The 19,178-nt window shown below is 47.2% G+C and overlaps 2 protein-coding genes across 3 annotated transcripts; both read left to right on the top strand.

The window, feature by feature from the left end:
• On the top strand, positions 1-12,497 carry LOC134538583 (uncharacterized). Its single transcript, XM_063380008.1, has 3 exons — positions 1-7; positions 9,547-9,565; positions 12,101-12,497. The coding sequence occupies exons 1-3, from the start codon at positions 1-3 to the stop codon at positions 12,495-12,497; spliced, it is 423 nt and encodes a 140-aa protein (XP_063236078.1).
• A 2,005-nt stretch (positions 12,498-14,502) lies between these two features.
• On the top strand, positions 14,503-17,897 carry LOC134538123 (protein phosphatase 1 regulatory subunit 36-like). Of its 2 annotated transcripts, XM_063379155.1 has the most exons (3): positions 14,503-14,982; positions 16,460-16,603; positions 17,483-17,897. In XM_063379155.1, the coding sequence occupies exons 1-3, from the start codon at positions 14,615-14,617 to the stop codon at positions 17,835-17,837; spliced, it is 867 nt and encodes a 288-aa protein (XP_063235225.1). In that variant the 5' UTR covers positions 14,503-14,614; the 3' UTR covers positions 17,838-17,897. The 2 variants fall into 2 exon arrangements, with proteins under 2 accessions (XP_063235225.1, XP_063235226.1); XM_063379156.1 differs by lacking the exon at positions 16,460-16,603.
• The last annotated feature ends 1,281 nt before the right edge of the window (positions 17,898-19,178 follow it).

The raw sequence follows: 19,178 nt of genomic DNA on the forward strand, positions 1-19,178 counted from the left end.
ATGCGGGGTGGGCTATTCAAACTAATTCAAGGCGGGAAATTTTAAATTTGTGCCTATTGTATTGTCTATGCACAAAACTTTTTATATTCCTACATGTTTGATTTATAAAATATATATACCTACATATCAAATATATACGTATATTATTTGTATATTTATGGCCGGTTTCACCAATGTCCCCTAACTTTTAAGGGCTGCTTAAGGCATGTGTAAGGGCTGCCTAGCACATTGAATCGTTTCACCAACAGTTAAGGAACTCTTAAGTAATCTTAAGCATCCCTTAGTTTAAGTGGTGGAAATCGGGCCCCTAACTATTTAAGCGGCACTTACTGACACAAAACAAGAAAAATAAAATGGATGCCGTGGAGGAATACGAACTAGCCGAAGATGTACATTTTATTTTTGATATAAATGTTATTGCTGAAGTTGTGGAACATTTTTAAGGTGAACTTAATGTGAAATCCTTTATTATAAATACATTCGAGAATGTTCGCATACTCCACTTTTATTTAAGAACTCATTTAATAAGGAAGTAATTAAAGGTTTTTCTTTTGAAAAGTCTTAAAAGAACATTTATTACAAGGAATTTTGTATGTCCTAAAGGAAATAAACTGATTTTTTTTTTATTTTCATCTGCTATTAAAACTTAGTTTAAACTTAGACAAAATTACAATAGCGAATAAATTCTCCCATGCTGCGTCCTTTTCTTTGCTCGAAACAGCATCCGTCCTCTTATTTTCTATTATATTTTTATGCCTCTCAACTAGGCTCAACACCTTCATTTTCTCATCAGAAGAAAAGTTTTGCGTTTTCATTCTCTTTGTTTCAAACTTTTTCACACTACTTTGCAACGACCATATAGCTACTACTTTCCGTGAAAATACACTAACATCGTAACATCCAATTACTGCGAAATTAATAAACATTCAGATATTTGTTTACTGTTTAGTAAAAATATTTGATTGGCTTATGTATGTCACGTGACAACAAGTTCGAAGTACTGTCGTCGAGCGGGCTGATCCCCTTATTGGTTGTGTAGGTTCTTGGGCTAGCTCAGTTGGGGGTGGGTTTCGGGCCGCGTGGCAGTTAAGAGGATCTAGCCTGCTAATAATGAAACTACATAGGGTTTCGTGGCACTCACTCTTTTTATTGGCCACTATTTGCACTGGCACGGGGCTATCGCAGTTCCCGCCTACGACCGTTCTTAGGTGAGGCCTGACTACACGAGAATTTCCCCTTACACGGCCGCCTATGGGAAGTAGTAGGCGCCGGCGTCGCGGCGCTAACCGATGGCGTTTGTCCCAAACCGGCAGGGCTTTGATTTCCTGTCCTATAGCGAATTCAGGCAAGCACTACCTGCGGACACAGTTTCTGAAATGTCCCATTAAAATGGCGAGGTCTCGTCCATGACACAATGGTACTATTTTATCCTAGGCAATGCATGACTATACAAGCGAATAAAGATATATATATATATATACATACAAGAGGAAAGGAAAAAATTATGAAACACTAATAAAAAGAAAACTAAACTATTTACAATAAGGCGACCCCTTGGCAATAGTTTACATACTAATCTCCATAGTTTCGAACTGCCTGACACGACTCGAAGACTGTTGCTGATCTATTCCCCGCGTCACTGACGTTAAGCCCGGAGGCCTCTATGCTCACCCGTTTCACTCGTCTTGGCGAGAGCTCGCGGCCGACACGTCTCTCCTCCGCGGTTCTCCAGACGCGACTGCCTCCTCTGCTCGCGCCGACCCCCTCCCCGCGCGCGTCTCGTGCAGCATCTGACGTCCTCGTGGACGGGAACCCGCGACTTGTTCACCCCGTGCATATTAAAATACATGTTATTTACCCTTCTAATTTAAATTATACATGATGGATGATATTATAGTTTTTACAATAAAAATTATGTCCTGCTGAAAGAAAAGAAAATATACATAAAAAAAACTACGTCGGAGGGACACTGATTTATTGAAGGTGGCACCACTGGCTCCCGCACACGCCCGCGCACAGAAGAAGGCGGTGACGCGCCATAACGGCCTGTAGGAGCTAGGGTGGCCTCTGGGTCGACGTCAAATGCCCCCCCCTCCCACAAGGCCATTATGCGCGTCAACGTCTCTTAATCGCATCTGCCGTTGCACTCGTTGATCGTAGAAACGAGAGGGTAGGAAGTGTCTTGGCCTCTGGTGTGTATCGTGTGCGGGTGTCTCGCGAAGGGTGGCAGTAAACTCATGACACTGAGTCGGGATCCTGTGTTAGTGTGGTGGCTTGCCTTTGGTAGGTTATTGCACTGAAATTCCCGTAAGTAGGTGGGTACCCGCCGTATCCTCCTAGGTCGGGAGTTTTCCCCAGATTCGCTTCTGGAAATTGAGGGGCTGAGCGAACAGTTGGGGTCTAATGTCCTGCCCTTTCCCCCCATCCTCGTGGTTGGGATGGCAGACCACCCCGAAGATCCTGGTTCACCTGTCAGGACCCCCATCAGTTCTTCCTCCATCCCCTCTGTGTCCCCCCGTTCTGTATCTGAGTCTGGTTCGGTGACGGTCATAATGAACGACGAGTCCGCCAGACTCGTATTGAGGGGCCAGAGAGGGGTGTCTGGGTCTTTCCCCTCCTCGTCCTCCCCGTCCGTGTCCGGTTCCGTGATGAACTGGATCACGTTTGTGTCGGCGGTCGTTTCGTCTGGTTCCCCAAATGTCCTGGCTGGTTCCATTACGCTCTCTTCTGCCCCTCCTGTCTCCGTTCCTTTCATGGCTGCCCCTGTGTCGGCTGCCGGTCGCGTCTCTGTCACGTCTCCTTGTTCTTTCTGTCCCGCCATGTCCTCGTCCCACCTTCCGTCCATGTCACGGCTGGCTTGGTTTGCGTCGGTGACTGGTGTAGAGGCAGACCCCTCTCCCCTGTCCGTGTCCCTTGGAGCTTGTCTCTCCCCCGCGGCTAGGCGCAGTTGGTCTCTGTGAATTTTTGCGGGCCTCCCGCTTGGTGTACGTATTAAGTACGATGTGGCCCCCGCCTGTCGCAGAACGGTCCTGGGGCCCGCCCATTTCGGGGCTAGACCTGCACAAAAGTTCTTTGCCCTTGACGACAGAGGATGCTGTCGGACGTACACTTGGTCCCCGGGGTTCAGAGTAGGGGGGGGTCTAGTGGACTGTGGTGTCGTCTGCTGTAGATAGGCCTCCTGTCTCCGCCTAGCCCTCTCCTGCATTCTGGTCAGCTCGGTATTGAGACATTCGCCCCATCCGGCTTCTGTGGCTGCCGCCTCTACCCGGCATTCTCCTGGCAGCGCCAGGTTCCGCCCCATGACCAGCTCTGCCGGCGAGTAACCCGTGGCGGCACTCGTACGACGCCTCAGACAGTATAAGAGGTTCGGCAAATGGGTATCCCATTTTGAATGGTCCTCTCCCAACCGGAGACGGAGCTGAGCCTTTATCTCTTGGTTCCGTCTCTCGGTTGGGTTGGCCCTCGGGTGATACGTCGGCGTCGTGTGGTGGCTCACCCCCCACCTTCTGCAGGCCTGTTTCCAGCGGGCTCCCGTGAACTGACATCCGTTGTCCGATAGGAGCACCGCTGGGTACCCGAAGCGAGGGGCTACCTCTCCGTCGATCAGCGCTATCAACGTTCCCGACCGGACGTTGGAGACCGGATAGGCCTCGACCCATCTGGTAAACAGGTCTGTTAGTACTACAAGGAAGCGCTTGCCTTTGCTGCTGCGGGGATAGGGCCCCATGATATCTAGAGCTAGTGTGTGGAATGGGTGTTGCGGGCGGCGAGGTCGCTGTTGCTCCTCGCCGTCTGTCCTCCGGGCCTTGCGCTGCTGGCAAGTGTGGCAGCGTCGGACGTATTCCCGGACATCGTGTCCCATGCCGGGCCAGTGGAAGGAGACCCTGATTGCCTCCGCGGTTTGTTCGGCCCCGGGGTGGCCTGCTAGCTGGTGGTCATGGAAATAACCCAGTATGGCCGCGCGGGCCCCCTTCGGGGCGTGAGTTCGCCAAGCATCCCCACCTCCCGGCACCCGCGTCTGCAGGACCCCGTCCACGCAGCGCTGATCCGGTACCACCTGGTTCCCGCACGCCTCCACGGCGGCCTTCGAGACGTCGTCCCCCCGCTGAACCCGCTGCACGGCGCTAATCAGCTGGGAGAGAGTGTCCACTGCCTCGGGTTCAGTGACTGGTTCCTCCTGTGTTACCGCGTACAATGCCGCGGGCCCCATCTGGTCTCCCGTGACGGGTGCGCGCCCTGACGGAGGAAGCAGATCGTCCCACGTGCCCTCGTCCTCAAAGATGTCCTCTGGGTTAGGATGTCGTGACAATTCATCGGCAAGTTGGTTAGTCCTCCCTGGCACGTGTTCCACTGTGAATGCAAAGTTTTGGAGGGTCACAGCCCACCGGGTAAATTTACTCTTCCTCCCTTGCATCGAGTTCAACCATTTTAAACACTGATTGTCCGTCCTAAGAGTAAACTCCCGCCCTTCCAGATGGTGTTGGTACCGCTTGACAGCCCACACCACTGCCAAGCACTCCTGTTCATTCACATCGTAGTTCCGGGCGGCCGGCCCGAATTTGGCACTGGAATACTCCATCACGCGTCGCTCGCCATTGGGTCCGACCTGGTACAACACGGCCCCCATACCTACTTGACTCGCGTCCGTTTGTAGGTACAGGGGTTCGCCCGGCACCAGCCGTGCGAGGGTGTGACTGTCCTTGAACAAGCGCTTGACAGTAGCCAGGGCGCGGTCGGCCTCCGCGGTCCACCTGTATTTTGTTTTGGGGGATAGCAAGTCCGTCATGGGGGCCGTCACCGCTGCGAAGTCCGGTATGAAGGACCGCAGCCAGTTCAGGAGCCCCATGAGTCTTTGCAGCTGTTTTCTCGTCTGTGGAGCCGCCTTGGACGCGATCAGGTCCAGGTGCTCCGGGAGAGGGCGGCACCCCTTCTCACTGACGACATGCCCCAGGAATCTGATCTCCGTTGCCCCGATATGGCACTTGTGCGGGGCGCAGGTCAGCCCGTGTCTGGCCAGCCGTTCGAGGACCAATGCCAGGTGATGCGCATGGTCCTCCCACGTCCGTGACCAGACGATCACGTCGTCCAGATAGGCCGTGACGAAGTCGCCCACGAACCCATCCAGGACGCGGACCATCATGGCCTGGAATGTCGAGGGGGCGTCCATCAGCCCGAACGGCATGGCTCGGAACTGAAACCTGCGTCCGTCCGGGGCCGTAAACGCGGTCTTAGGACGGTCTTCCTGCCTGACGGGGACTTGCCAATACCCGGACCTTAGATCAAGTGACGTAAATATACGGGCGTCCCCCAAGCCTGCCAACGCGTCTGCAATGTTTATCAGTGGTGGTGGGGCGGGTATGGTGACAGAGTTCACGGGTTTGAAGTTCACACAGAACCTCAAGGTCCCGTCCTTCTTCTTAGCCATGACGATTTGGCTATTGTACGGAGATTCACTAGCTTCTATTACTCCGTTCTGGAGCATTTCGGTTATCTGTTCCTGCACTACCTGACGGTCTTTGAGTCCAAACTCCCGCGGCTTTACGTATATGGGACTGTGTGGCTTTGTAGGGATGGCATGTTCCGTCACCGTTGTCCGCCGCAGCATGTCTGTGGCCGCGAACACTAACGGTTGCTGCGACAACACGCCCTCGAACAACCCTGTGTAATTTGGTGGCACGTCATGAGTGAGGTCTGCCAGCTGGATCTGTGGTGAGGGAGGAACAGGGCCCGCCCGGCCCACGCCGTACAGCGTTCGGCGCCCCTGACGGCCCACGTGCAACTTACTGTCCTTGATGTCAATGGCGGCGTCCTCCTGGACCAGCCAAGGCAGGCCCAGGATCAACTCCTCCCGCAGTCCACGCATCACCAGGGCGCTAGTCCGACTGAATAAGTCACGAACACCGATGGTTACCTGTGCGCGTCCAGACGTGGACGCGCTTGTCCCCTCCGTTGCCAGTTGCACCTCGTCCTCGTGTGGCTCCAAGTCCTCGTCCGGCACCAGGTGGGCGGAGACAAAAGAGTGGGTCGCCGCCGTGTCCACCAACGCGTGGACGGGACGGCCGTTCAGGAGCACTGGCACCCGGAGCAGCGCCGCCTGGTCCGTGCCCAGCTGTCCCAGCTGTGCTGGAGGAGCCCCCTGCTCCTCTGGTGGTGACCTGTCCCCTGCTGTTGGACTGCTACTGGCTCCCCCGTCTGCTGTGGCGTCCATGCTGCGGTTCCCGTGGTCCCTCGTGTCTCTTCCGAGCTGCCCAGTGGGGCTGTCACTTTTGGCGGGCGACGTCCCTGTGTTCCTCTCGTCCCTGTGGCTGGTGTCATGGCGGGCGTCGTTGGGCTGACTCGTTCTCGGGCTCGGTGAGGTCTTTTCTGTCATGTTGTCCGGGTTCGTATCTAGGAGGCAGTGGCCGACTCTGTCCCTGCCCCCTATTGTCCGTTTCCCGGATGGCGTCCTTCCCTTTCCATCTTCCTCCACAACTCCGCCTTGGTTGGACACTCCGCGTGCCAGTGATACTCCGGGCTGCGGCAATACTGACACCTGGGTGGACGGTTGTCACTCGTCCGCTGATTCGTACTCCGCTCCTCTGACCGTGTTCTGGTCTCCCGTGTGGGTCCCCCTGTCGTCCTCTGCCCTTGTGGTGTGGCCCCGCCCCTGTATCGGACCAATGTCATTGCGTCCTCGGGTGTCACAGTCTCTTGTGACATCACTGGTGTCATCCTAGGCTCCCGTCGTGACTCTCTTGCCCAGAGTTCCCTCCTACTTGCTGCCAAGTCCATTTCAGTCTCCCGGGCCAGCTCCACGAACTCGGATACCTCTAGGTCCACGGCCCGTCGCAGAAAAGGGCGTAGCGACGGCAACAACTGTTCGCATATTACGGGCATGACCTCGCTCACTGTTCTCTCCGGCCCCACTCGCCGGTGCAACCGCACCTTCCTATAGATAAATGATTCGGCGCTCTCCCCTGCGGCCTGTGGTACACTGTAAAGTTGTCGCTGACACTCGGCTCGTGCCAGTGGTCCGTTGAACCGCCTCTCTAGTGCTCGCTCGAATTCTCCCCACTCGGATAGATAGTCCCCCGTGTCCGTCCACCATTTCGCCGCCCGGCCCCGTAACTGGCCACACACTCTCGTCACCCAGTCCCTTCGTGGCACTCCCCTAAGCCTGTCCACACACGCGGCTACAAACGCACTCGGATCTTCGTGCGGTTCTCCCGCAAACTCCGGTAATGGGCTAGCCACCTCGACCACTCGCATCACTATACTCGGATGACCATGACCTATGGGCTCTCTAACGCCCTCGTCGCGGTGACCCGGTAAATGACTCCCCGATTGTCTGTCATTACTCTCCCCGCTACTCTTCACGTCCGCTAGTCCCCATGGGCATTCGCACGAAAGGTCCTGTCCGTGTCTCCCCCTGAACGGAAGTCCACACCCCACACACGTGTCCATCACCCTCGCCTTTGTCTCATCCGGTCCCTCCATTTTTCCGGTCGTCACCCGGCTTCACTTGGTTATCCGATCCTTCTCGGCTCGGTCGGCGAACTCGCCTCTCGGCGCGCGATAAGCCGCAGCGCGATACCGCGCGAATTCGAGCCCGGCGTGGGTCGCGCCGCCTTATCTCTCTCCCGCGTGAACCTGATCCCGGCGTGGATGCGTCTCCTTATCTCTTTCCCGCGCCGCTCCTTCCGCCTGCTTCCGCCGCTCCGCCGCGCCAGGCAGCTCCCGCGCCGTTCGCGTGACGCAACTCGCGCTACGTCGCACGCTACTCCAGTCCATATAATGTCCGTGATGTCCTTTCCGCCCACTTTGTCCGTGTTCTTGGCAACCCGCACTTTGCCAAATTACGCCCTTTGAGACAAAATTTCGAAAGTTTGAAAGTTTTTAAAAAAAATTGAAAGTTTTGAAAATTTGAAAGTTTGAGAATGCGTTGCCACCTAGTTGGGGGCCACTTGTCGTCGAGCGGGCTGATCCCCTTATTGGTTGTGTAGGTTCTTGGGCTAGCTCAGTTGGGGGTGGGTTTCGGGCCGCGTGGCAGTTAAGAGGATCTAGCCTGCTAATAATGAAACTACATAGGGTTTCGTGGCACTCACTCTTTTTATTGGCCACTATTTGCACTGGCACGGGGCTATCGCAGTTCCCGCCTACGACCGTTCTTAGGTGAGGCCTGACTACACGAGAATTTCCCCTTACACGGCCGCCTATGGGAAGTAGTAGGCGCCGGCGTCGCGGCGCTAACCGATGGCGTTTGTCCCAAACCGGCAGGGCTTTGATTTCCTGTCCTATAGCGAATTCAGGCAAGCACTACCTGCGGACACAGTTTCTGAAATGTCCCATTAAAATGGCGAGGTCTCGTCCATGACACAATGGTACTATTTTATCCTAGGCAATGCATGACTATACAAGCGAATAAAGATATATATATATATATACATACAAGAGGAAAGGAAAAAATTATGAAACACTAATAAAAAGAAAACTAAACTATTTACAATAAGGCGACCCCTTGGCAATAGTTTACATACTAATCTCCATAGTTTCGAACTGCCTGACACGACTCGAAGACTGTTGCTGATCTATTCCCCGCGTCACTGACGTTAAGCCCGGAGGCCTCTATGCTCACCCGTTTCACTCGTCTTGGCGAGAGCTCGCGGCCGACACGTCTCTCCTCCGCGGTTCTCCAGACGCGACTGCCTCCTCTGCTCGCGCCGACCCCCTCCCCGCGCGCGTCTCGTGCAGCATCTGACGTCCTCGTGGACGGGAACCCGCGACTTGTTCACCCCGTGCATATTAAAATACATGTTATTTACCCTTCTAATTTAAATTATACATGATGGATGATATTATAGTTTTTACAATAAAAATTATGTCCTGCTGAAAGAAAAGAAAATATACATAAAAAAAACTACGTCGGAGGGACACTGATTTATTGAAGGTGGCACCACTGGCTCCCGCACACGCCCGCGCACAGAAGAAGGCGGTGACGCGCCATAACGGCCTGTAGGAGCTAGGGTGGCCTCTGGGTCGACGTCAGTACCAACCTGAAAACTATTAGTACTTATATCTGTACGAACCCTCGCTCTATGGCAAGCAAGTCCCTAACTAAGCAACCCCTACATAAGTGAATGTTACGATGGTGAAAACCAATTTCGTGAGAATTGACTTTAAGGAACGCCTAAACTTAAGCAGTCCTTTGCTGAGGGTGTGTTTAGGAGGCGTTGGTGAAAACGGCCCTTAAACTATATACCCATATATAAAATATATACCAATATAATATTTGTACATATAATATGTATACCTATATATTTATATATGTAGACATGATAATACATAAAAAATATGTTTATGTACAAGGTCATTATTGACCTTGGTTTATATATATTTATAGGTAAATTCACATACGTCACGTTCATTCGTAACCAAAGACTATTAAAAAGGAAGACCAAAAAGTCAACGTTTTTTCTATGTTCCCATCGAAACACACGACTTTGCTGCCATCTATTGGATTTCACAACACTATTTGTAGCGCATTCTAGCAATTTGTACGCGAACTAGCTGCTGCAGTTACGGTCCGGTGAGATTTTTGAAATTACAGCAGAAATTTTGTATTTACTGTATCTAAAAATTGATTAGCAGTTAATTTTGATGTATTTCAACGTTGGTTCATCTTTTTCTGGCCAAATATCTTCTGAACTACCTTTAATAACAACAGGAATAAAAAAATAACTTTTATTTAATGATTTGCATTCCATTGAGCCTTCTTTTGGTAGAAACCATAAGGCTATGGAACTTCACAAGAAAAATGGTACAGTAATGCCTGCAATAACATAATGAAATGTACTACTACCACCACCACTACCTCAATTTTCAGAGACATTATTCCTGTGTGAGCGTATTGAGGTAATTTTTTGTTAAAGAATGTATAGCACTCATTTGTGACAGTATGTTTATTTAAGTTGCGATTCGTTCTAAAAAATTTGGTGTCTAGATAGAGTTCATTATGTTAAGTTCGTAAAATTCCCTCCATTATTATTATACAGTTAGGCTTTGTACAACATATAAAAATACACGAAATTTTTTTTTACAAACAAAAATATACTAGATTTACCTACTGCTTACTGCGCATAAAAAAACCATTTGCATATTTACTGACATGAAGCAGAACAATATTTCAATTTACATAATGTGTAATGACACTAAGCAATACTCAAATAGAAATACAGAACCTGTGTAGAAATTGGCGTTAAACAAAGAAAAGCCTGTCAACATAACGGATGAGATATCAAATGCTTTAGGCCTATTAATTAACAGGGTTATCAGAGTTCCCTAGATCAGCGAGATGGCCACGCTGAGGTGCCTGGGCCGGCAAGATGGCCGACATACATCTCTGGACCAGAAGTCGGTCTTGCTGGGATCCCTGGGCCAGCGAGTCGGTCTTGCTGACTTACCTGGCCCAGCATGAGAGCCATACTTTAGTCTCTGGAGTAGTAAGATTGCAATTTATTTACCTACCTGAAGCAGTAAGACTGCTGCTTTAAGTCACTGGACCGGCGAGAGGGTCGAGCTAAGGTTCTCTAACCAGCAAGACAGCCCTCTGTGATCCCTAGACTAGCAAAAAAATTGTCTGAAGTTTCTGGGCCAGCAAAAGGACGATTCGAGGTCCCTAGATCAGCAAAATGGCCGAGCTTACAGCCCTTGACCGGTGAAAAGGTCGTTATAGGTCCTCCAGACCAGCAAGATGGTAGTTCTGAGGTCCCTGGTATAGTGAGACACCCTTCTCCTAACAGTAACATTCACACCTTTGAAATACAGACTACATTCTTGAGTTCTAAAAGCATCAATAGCCTGTGGTTTGCGTTAATTGTTCTGTAGGAAACTAGACTTTGGTTGAAACCTTAAATTGTAAATGGTGCTGGAAGGATTCAAAGCTGTGGTCTTGTGTCCAAAAATCTTTGGTACCGTATGTGACCTAATTCTCTGGTAAAACACAGGGTTGTAGTCTGTGTCAAAGATGTGAATAATGCTTGTAAGACACAATACGGCCTGTAAGTCCCAAAGCTGTGAAGGTGTTGGTAAGGAAAAGGCCAAGTTTGTGTCCATAGGCTGTGAATGGTACTGATAAGGCATAAGACTCTATTTTCTATTTTTAAATCTGTGAATAGCATTGGTAGGACTTGAGACTGTGTACTGTTTCTCAAAGTTGTTTATGGTGCTGGCTGACACAAGATGGTGGTCTTTATCCCAATGTAGTGAATGTTGCTGTAAGTCTGCATTCCCATGTCCTTTTTATTTTTATGAAAAATTGGGCACTGTTAAGACATTAAACTCTTATCTTGAATTAATTATAAACCTCTTAGTAAGCAATTTCTATTTGTAGCAATGAATCCAGGAAATAAAACTGAAACAAATGAAAATTGCCCTCCTAAATAACTATTATATTGTGATATGTTAGTTTTTATCTCCAGGGTACAAATATATTTTAAAAAGTTTCAAATAAAACTTCTTGATAATTAAAAGTAAAAGAGCATTAAATTATATGGGTTTCATTATATAATAATATAAAAACTTTCATTAAAAAATTTGACATTTAGTTACAAACCCGTGAGATGGGGAAAAAAGGAAAGTAAATAATTACAGTATTTACATCTCTAAATGTTTTTTTGAAAGGTAAGTTTAGTAATGAATTACATATTTTAGTTCATAATCAAGTTTTCTTTAAATGAAAAATAAAAAAAAATGTGGTTTTAAGAATATTATTAAAAAAATTAACAAGATGTTGGCAGTTCATATTTTTCTCCAGTGCATTTTATAATAAAGGGATTACGTTATATAAATATACCTATAATCAAACAAAACAAATTAATATATGAAGTTGTATATATAAAAATGAATATTTGTTTGAAAATCACAAAATATTCATTTATTTAATGATTTACCTTTATAATCTTAAACTAATGCTTATATGCAGCAGAGATTTATTATTATGTGGCGGAATTGTTTGAATTTAGGGGGGGGGGGGGGACCTTAAAAAATATTTAAAACCAAGCCACAAATATTGTTACGTTCCGAACATCGTAATTTGCGCAGAGGTGACGATGTCGGTGGTCAGGCCCAGCAAGGCCCGGCCCGCCCGGGGCGCGGGCCCGGGGCCCCACGCGAGGCTCGACGTCCAGTTCCACGACACGGTGGACCCGCAGAGGCACGCCTTCTTCTCACGCCACCTGCAGCGCCGCGCCGAGGGCGACCGGGACGTGGTGGTGCTGCAGGACGTCAAGGACGTGGCCCTGTTCCAGGCGCTCGCCCCGTTGCCGGCCGACTTCCTGGACCTGTTCCACAGCCCGCAGGTCGACCGGCTGCTGCGCACGCTCGTCATCTACCTCCAGTGCTACCTGCACGCAAGTACCCTCCACACTCGCATGCTCGTCATCTACCTCCAGTGCTACCTGCATGCAAGTACACTACCTCCAGGGGCGCAGGCAAGGGTATTACCCCCAACCCCCCTCTGAAACCTTGAAGTGGGGGCAAACGGGGGCAAAGAAAGTGCTGTGTAATCAGTTTTTAGATAATAAAACTGCTTAAATAGCACCATTTTCCACCTTGAAATACAAAATTTTTCCCGGGGGAGGACCCTGGACCCCCCGCTTCAATAGGGGGGGGGGGGGGGATCGATGATTCTTTATAAAAAAGTATATTGCCCCCCCCCCTGGAAATTTTGTTGTTGCACCCCTGACTACCTCGACTACAAACGTAGCTTGGAATAAACACTAATGAGGTTCTGAAATTATGTACCATTACAATGGTACGGACGTTAAAAAAAGAGAGATAGAATACACAGACAAAAACCCTACCAAAAAAAATTATACTCAAATTTCCAACAAGGTTAATTTTTTTCCGTACAAACTACACTTATATCAACTTTACTGCATCCGTGTCTGATGGCCGAACGACGAGACTGTCTCCCGAGCAAACTGAGAGACAGAGCCAGGCTAATATTTGTCGCTGGGTGCCCCGTGCATCAACCGGTGTGGCCACCCACAACGAAACGAGCATTGTTTTACTCATAGGCGTGCCTACAGGGGGGGCCAGGTGGGCCATGGCCCCCCCTAATGTAATCACTCAGATCGGCATTTTCTCTAATGCGTTCGTTAATATTCATATATTCCTGACATTGTGACACTCAAACTGTTTTTCAGTGTTGCAGCGTGCTAATTAACAATATTTTTAAACATTTTATCGTTCTGGAAATACAGCCGCCTTAGTTTATTTAAAACACGAGGTCCCTTAAAATGGCCAAACAAAAAAAAAGAGGTTTGTTAAAGTTCTGTTGTCTGAATTGCTGTGTTTGCATTCACTAAAAATAAGTTCATTTCAAGGTAGATCTGGACCAAGCTATTGGAAAATTCGAGAGGGAAAAATGTGTAAGTAGTACCTACCCTTTAAACATTGTCTATGAAAAAAAAAACATTTTCAAGATTGTTAAAATTATACGGATTTAAATATTAACTAGTAAACATATCTCGTTGATACTGCACAAAAATATAAACACGGCAATGAGTGAATGTATTTAGGCTATTTAACATTCTAAATTCAGCATCTGATTTAAAAATTTAGCAGGGCCCCCCCTAATGGAAATGTCTGGGCACGCCTATGGTTTTACTCCCGTGTCGCGTCGTGCCTCCACCACATTCGGTGCGACCAAGCCCTGTCATGAAGAGTTAAGCGTTCTTCGCAAGCAGGCTCACAACACGAAGACCAAAAAGGTTGGAGTTACTGAAGGGTAAAATCCGCTCACCTTAAGTTATGCTCATGAAGAATAGCTTATATTGTTGGAGGGGGAGTAATCTAACAACTTAAGCTCTGATGGTCCCTTAAGGCCCTTATCATACAATGGGAGATTCCGTGGAAGTTTTGATGCAAGGATATACATATTAGGACTGCAGTATAAGCTGTCGTGCAAGTTTGAGAAGACAGCTAGCATTTTGACAGAAGATTTCGCACAATGGGCCGGTGCAATTTTCTGTGGAAGGTTAGTTTTGAGAGCAAGTCAGGTGATAGAAGTAGGGCGCTCCTAGTGATGCAAGAGGTAGTTCCATTTTATACCAATTGTGTAATTAAAGCAGGAAATAAGTTAACTCCTAAAGCTGTTACAGCATTAAGTGTAGGGGAGACTGGGCCGGAACTGTGTTAGCCATTACTTCAACCCAGTTTTGTGTTGCGTCAAACGACGTCTGCTCCCGTTTCACATGTTTCTCTCTCAGATATTTTCTTTTTTCCCTTGAGAATGCACCGCACGTAGGCAGCGATTTAATCCCAGTTTTTCTTCTCCTTGTATCATGAGGTTCGCCAGGCTCGCAGGATTGCATCGGTGTTAGCTCAGTAATATTAAGGGCAATCATAAGTATCTAGCAAATTAGAATTTTCGTTACTCGCGGTGTTTATGTTGCATTTTACGTACGTAAAACTTCTTGATGTATATAAGTGCTCTTTCTTCCACAGTTATACCTTAAATTTATTGTGCAATACTGTTGTTGTTGTTGCGTTATGTTTCGTTGTAAACACAACGGGATATATAAAACACAGGCGTGTGGTCGTCTTGGTCGGCATACCGCAGGCCCACGACGAGATGAACCGCCGGCTGCGGCTCCTGAAGGAGAAGCTGCGCTCGCTGCGAAGCCTCGCCCACGAGGCCCGGCTCGGGGCGTGCCTGGCGGAGCTGCGGGCGCTGGTCGGCCGGGACTACGGGGCGCTGCTGGTGGGGCAGGGGGGAACCGCCCGCCACCACCACATGGCCAACCGCCTCCGCGCGTCCGACACAGAGACGGACCTGCGCCTGTACGAGCTGCTGTACCGCGCGTGCGCCCGGGTCGCGTGGATCGCGCTCGGCCGCCAGAACCTCGGCCTCATAGAGTTCGAGGTGGACCGTCTGTTCAGGACGCGCGCGTTCAGCAGCGCCGAGAGGTGCAGCGACACCTGCCGGAAGTTCTTGCAGAGGTAAAGCCTCGTCGAGGGCCGTCATGACGCATGCGTCGAGGGACTGCAAGTGTCGATGGTCCACCCTTTCATAGCGGGCCACCTCGGCCGAAGGGACAGCTGCGTGTAGCTTTGTGCTGAGGAGTTAGCGGCGTCCTGGGGGCCTCCATCACTCGCGAGCCTGAGAGCCGTTCTCGCCCGGTGTTCGCCGCGGCCATGTGTATCCCCTCCCCCCCAACTGCAACAAGCATCGCTCCTTCCTACTGGCCGCTGAGCTGACCGGCAACACAGTTCCCAGGGTTTCTCATGTTTTTCCAAAACCGAAACAGCCCTGGGATTCACCCATACCGCTATCGTGCTTTACCCACGCAAAGCTCCCCCAGAAGAGAGAGCGGACGTGCTTCCACAAATCAGGGGTGCGCAAAGTCGTTATTTTAAAGGCTTCTTGCAAAAAATTCGGGGGTGCTGCACCTACGCCAAAACAAAACAGTGAGTTATTTGCTATTCTATAAGTCCATACAAGAATGTGATATGGTGAAAGAACAGCTACTCCACACCACTGCACAACAGAAAAACTAAACATATTATTTTTAACCACCTGCTTCACACCAATGACCACAGACCCACTTAATAAAAATACAAGTCATGTAACTTTGTACGTAAGTAACAATTTATTGTAAGAAATAAACACTAGTATCGCAAGTTTTTAAGATCAGGCATTTCACATAGATTGTCTAAACACAAGTAAAAGTTTTGGTTGGTTTTGGTTGAGTTTAGTAGTTTGTATATTTGTACATAACAAAATTTAGCAACATAACTCAATTTAATCAATACTGATTGCAGTTTTTTTAAAGTTTAATCATAAATATGTTTATGACTTTAGTTCATCTTAATTCATCAAGAACTAGACCACATGATTTTTATAGAAGAAATATTAGAAAACTTGTAATTGTAACTTAACTACACACCCCTTGAAGTAGATAAAAAAAAAAAATCGGTATGTAGTAGACAAGTGTCAGCTACAAGTTTATTAGCTAGGTACTAGAGTTTTTAGGTAGCATAAAAGTAAACAACTTGTATTCTTGAAAAAATTCACTTCCCATTTCATGTTTACTGGAGTGCTTTTGTGAAACACTTGTAACAGATTACTTCAATGGGCTTTTAAAACGTTACTTGATAGGTACAAACTTGTACTTCTGTGAAATGGACCCCCCAGAAACTCTCTTTTTATTGATACTCATTAACTTATTTACAATATATTCTTTGATTATACAAATATTATCTATAGTTCAAAATATAGTTTTACAAAATGAATACATTGCTTATTCATGCCTAGATTAATCTTGAAAAACAAAAACAAAACATAAGTGACACACTCAGGACAACAGCTCATTAAAAAAACAAAAAAAACACCCAACGAACACATGCTTGATGATAGCTACAGCACAACTCAGAACTAAAATCCAACCTAAGTCTATATCACCAACCCTCGTTACAGAAACCCTGACTACACAAGTGTCCTGCTAGGCAGTGGAGCCAAGAAAAAGAGCAAGTTGCTCACGAAGTCGCCCGCTATACAAGATTTCATGCATGGTGTCCACAGCTGCCAAATCTTCACTTTCAGTGAAAAAAATGTTGAAAAGTAAGTACGTCCAAAAAGAATTGGGGTGGGTAGAAGTTGGAGCGACATATGCTAGGTTTTTTTCATGTATTCGATTCAAGTTCCATAGTGTGATGATGTGATTTTCTGATTCCTCTAGGTTGTCTAAGTTTATTGATTCTATATCCGATGCATTATCATTGGGTCGGGCTGATGTAGACGGCTGTATCTCGAGACGGCATATTTCGTCGTGCGCGCTCGCCTCTCTGGTCTTCTTTCTTTCTTAATCCAGAGAGCAGACATCTCTCTGCGTCAGAGAGTCTAGGTGGCCGGTTAGATATTGGTGCCCCTCATTACTTCTGTAATTTCTTCACTTTTGATTTGGGCATTATTCTCTCTGCTTCCATAAAAAAATATTGTGCACAAAATATTTAAGTATTTTTATTTTTTAAAAAAATGTAGTTTTCACTCTAACATGAAGAATGAAATTTGTTTGTAGCAAATTGATCAAGTAATTTTGCCGTTAGCTTGCTTGCAACTGAACACTAGCAGCGCCCACTACACATTTGTGCCAGTCTTTCCCCAATGCCGTTAGAGCAGGTTTTTTGACTGTATGGTTATTATTAGCCTTCGAGTGAATTGTTTGGCCATAATGGGCGTTTCAAAAGTATCCTATTTTCGTGCAGCCAAGATTCTCAAATAAAAGTCAGCCATGATTAAAAAAGAAATGGGGTTGAGTTCAGCTCCGACATAGTCAGGCCAATCTGCTTGTTTTATTCTGTGTTAAAAGCTTGCGGCTGTAACCAGCCACGTGTAAGTGCCCAAAGTAATCGTGTCTGGGGCTTCAAGCAACTGAAGTTGCGCACTGTCGCAATGCTTCTTCTCCCGAAGCAAGGAAGTTCGTTTCCAACTGGTTCGCAGAGAGAGCCAGAAGATGAAACTGCTCCTCGCCGCCCAGTTCTCCGCGGAAGAGCAGCTGTCCTCGCTGGGGATACCCGTGGGGATCCTCGGACGGCAGAGGAAGGACTTTGACGCGATGCTCGTGCCGACAGACCCCTTGTACGACGAGTCAGTCAAAATGTTCTCCGCGATGAGAGGGATGTACGTGCTCCCGGGAGACCTGCAGTGCGTGCACTTGGGTGCTTCCGAGTCCCCCGACGCGCTGCCGGCCGCTGCCGGGGAGTCCTTGTTCGAGCAAAACCAGCAGGCGGACGAAAGGAGAGAGGCTGCAAAGACTCTTTGGAAAAGCTACATGAGGAAGAGGATGAGGCCTTAACCACTATACATTTACACAGCAAAATTATTAATGTAAAAATATATTTATTTTTCAAAATTTTGTCACTTTTTGTAATTTAATCTTCGGTAAAGAAAAAAATAACTCTTATAATTCATGTAAAAAAGTTTTTCATTAAAAAGAAAAATAAGCATTGTTGCAAATAACTTTTTTTGTCTCTGTACTATGTAATTTTTCATTTCTAGTTATCCACTGCAATTTTCAGACACCTGGAAACACATTAGGAACAATGCTGATTACCACAGAATCACAACATTACACATTATCCGGTGCCAGATGCAAGGGGGGAGAATAGGGGAGCATATCCCCTCCCCCTCCCCACTGAAGTAAAAAAAAAAAAAAAAAAAAAACCCAGAGAGATCTCGAAGGTGAAGAATTAAGCTACTACGGATGATGGAGCGCGAGTTGCTACAACACCTGGATCTACATCTCCGAACCATACAGGAAGCAATATAATATGTTGAAAATGATAGTGCAACCGTTCAAAAACCCCTTGTTGTCAACAAGTTTTTTGAACACTTAAATTAAATTTTTCATTTTTTCTTCCAGATTGCTTTATACACTACTGAAACTATTTATATTTAGTAAGAATAAAAAAAAATCAGGACTCACCATCTCATGCTGTCATCAACATTGTAGCCATTAGACTGTGGAAAAGACTTATCTGTTATCTAGTAACACATTACACACATACAATCAAAATGGTATATATTTCCAAGTTGTTATGTGTTGTAGATAAAAATTTGATTATAACAATAAAATAAATGGCTAAAATTAATTCTTGCCTTCACACAGTTTACATTATTCAGAACACACTGCTATGAAATGTGCAAGTGATATCGAAGGAAAGACACAGGGTGTTATTCCCAACAGGAGAATAGGCTGTATTTATGAGCGTGGCGTGCCCAAACACCACACAATTCAAATTATTGGTGGCATAGCTGCCCTGCACCAAAATTCAATTTCTGCAAACTTCTGTCATACAATGCCCACCACAGAAGCCAAAAATTTCTACAGCGGAGAGAAAAAAAACAAACAAAATAAGCGTGTTATGACATGTAAGATCCGAAGCACTGAAAAAATAATCACACCTAACCCTGCATAATTTACAAGTTGCACTTGATGTAAGTTTTTGGACATACGCCATTGCTAAGCAATGGCGTATGTCCAAAAACTTACATCAAGTCATGCACTCCCATTGCACAAATCTTTTAAAGATAATTACAAGTTGCACATATGCAGTAAGAATTGAAATGTTAAAATTAGGTACAGGCTAAAGGCCAATATGTGAGAAAAATATTCGAAGTAAAATATGAGAGGAAA

The sequence above is a fragment of the Bacillus rossius genome, chromosome 13, assembly GCF_032445375.1.
Source record: "Bacillus rossius redtenbacheri isolate Brsri chromosome 13, Brsri_v3, whole genome shotgun sequence".
NCBI classification, from domain to species: Eukaryota; Metazoa; Arthropoda; class Insecta; order Phasmatodea; family Bacillidae; genus Bacillus; species Bacillus rossius.

Excerpts from the sequence above, each read along its gene's own strand:
- LOC134538123 (XM_063379155.1), top strand. The coding sequence starts at position 14,615 with ATGAACCGCCGGCTGCGGCTCCTGAAGGAGAAGCTGCGCTCGCTGCGA. Across the intron at positions 14,983-16,459 it reads TGCCGGAAGTTCTTGCAGAG|AAACCCTGACTACACAAGTG; the intron begins GTAAAGCCTCGT and ends CCCTCGTTACAG. Across the intron at positions 16,604-17,482 it reads AGTGAAAAAAATGTTGAAAA|AGAGAGCCAGAAGATGAAAC; the intron begins GTAAGTACGTCC and ends ACTGGTTCGCAG.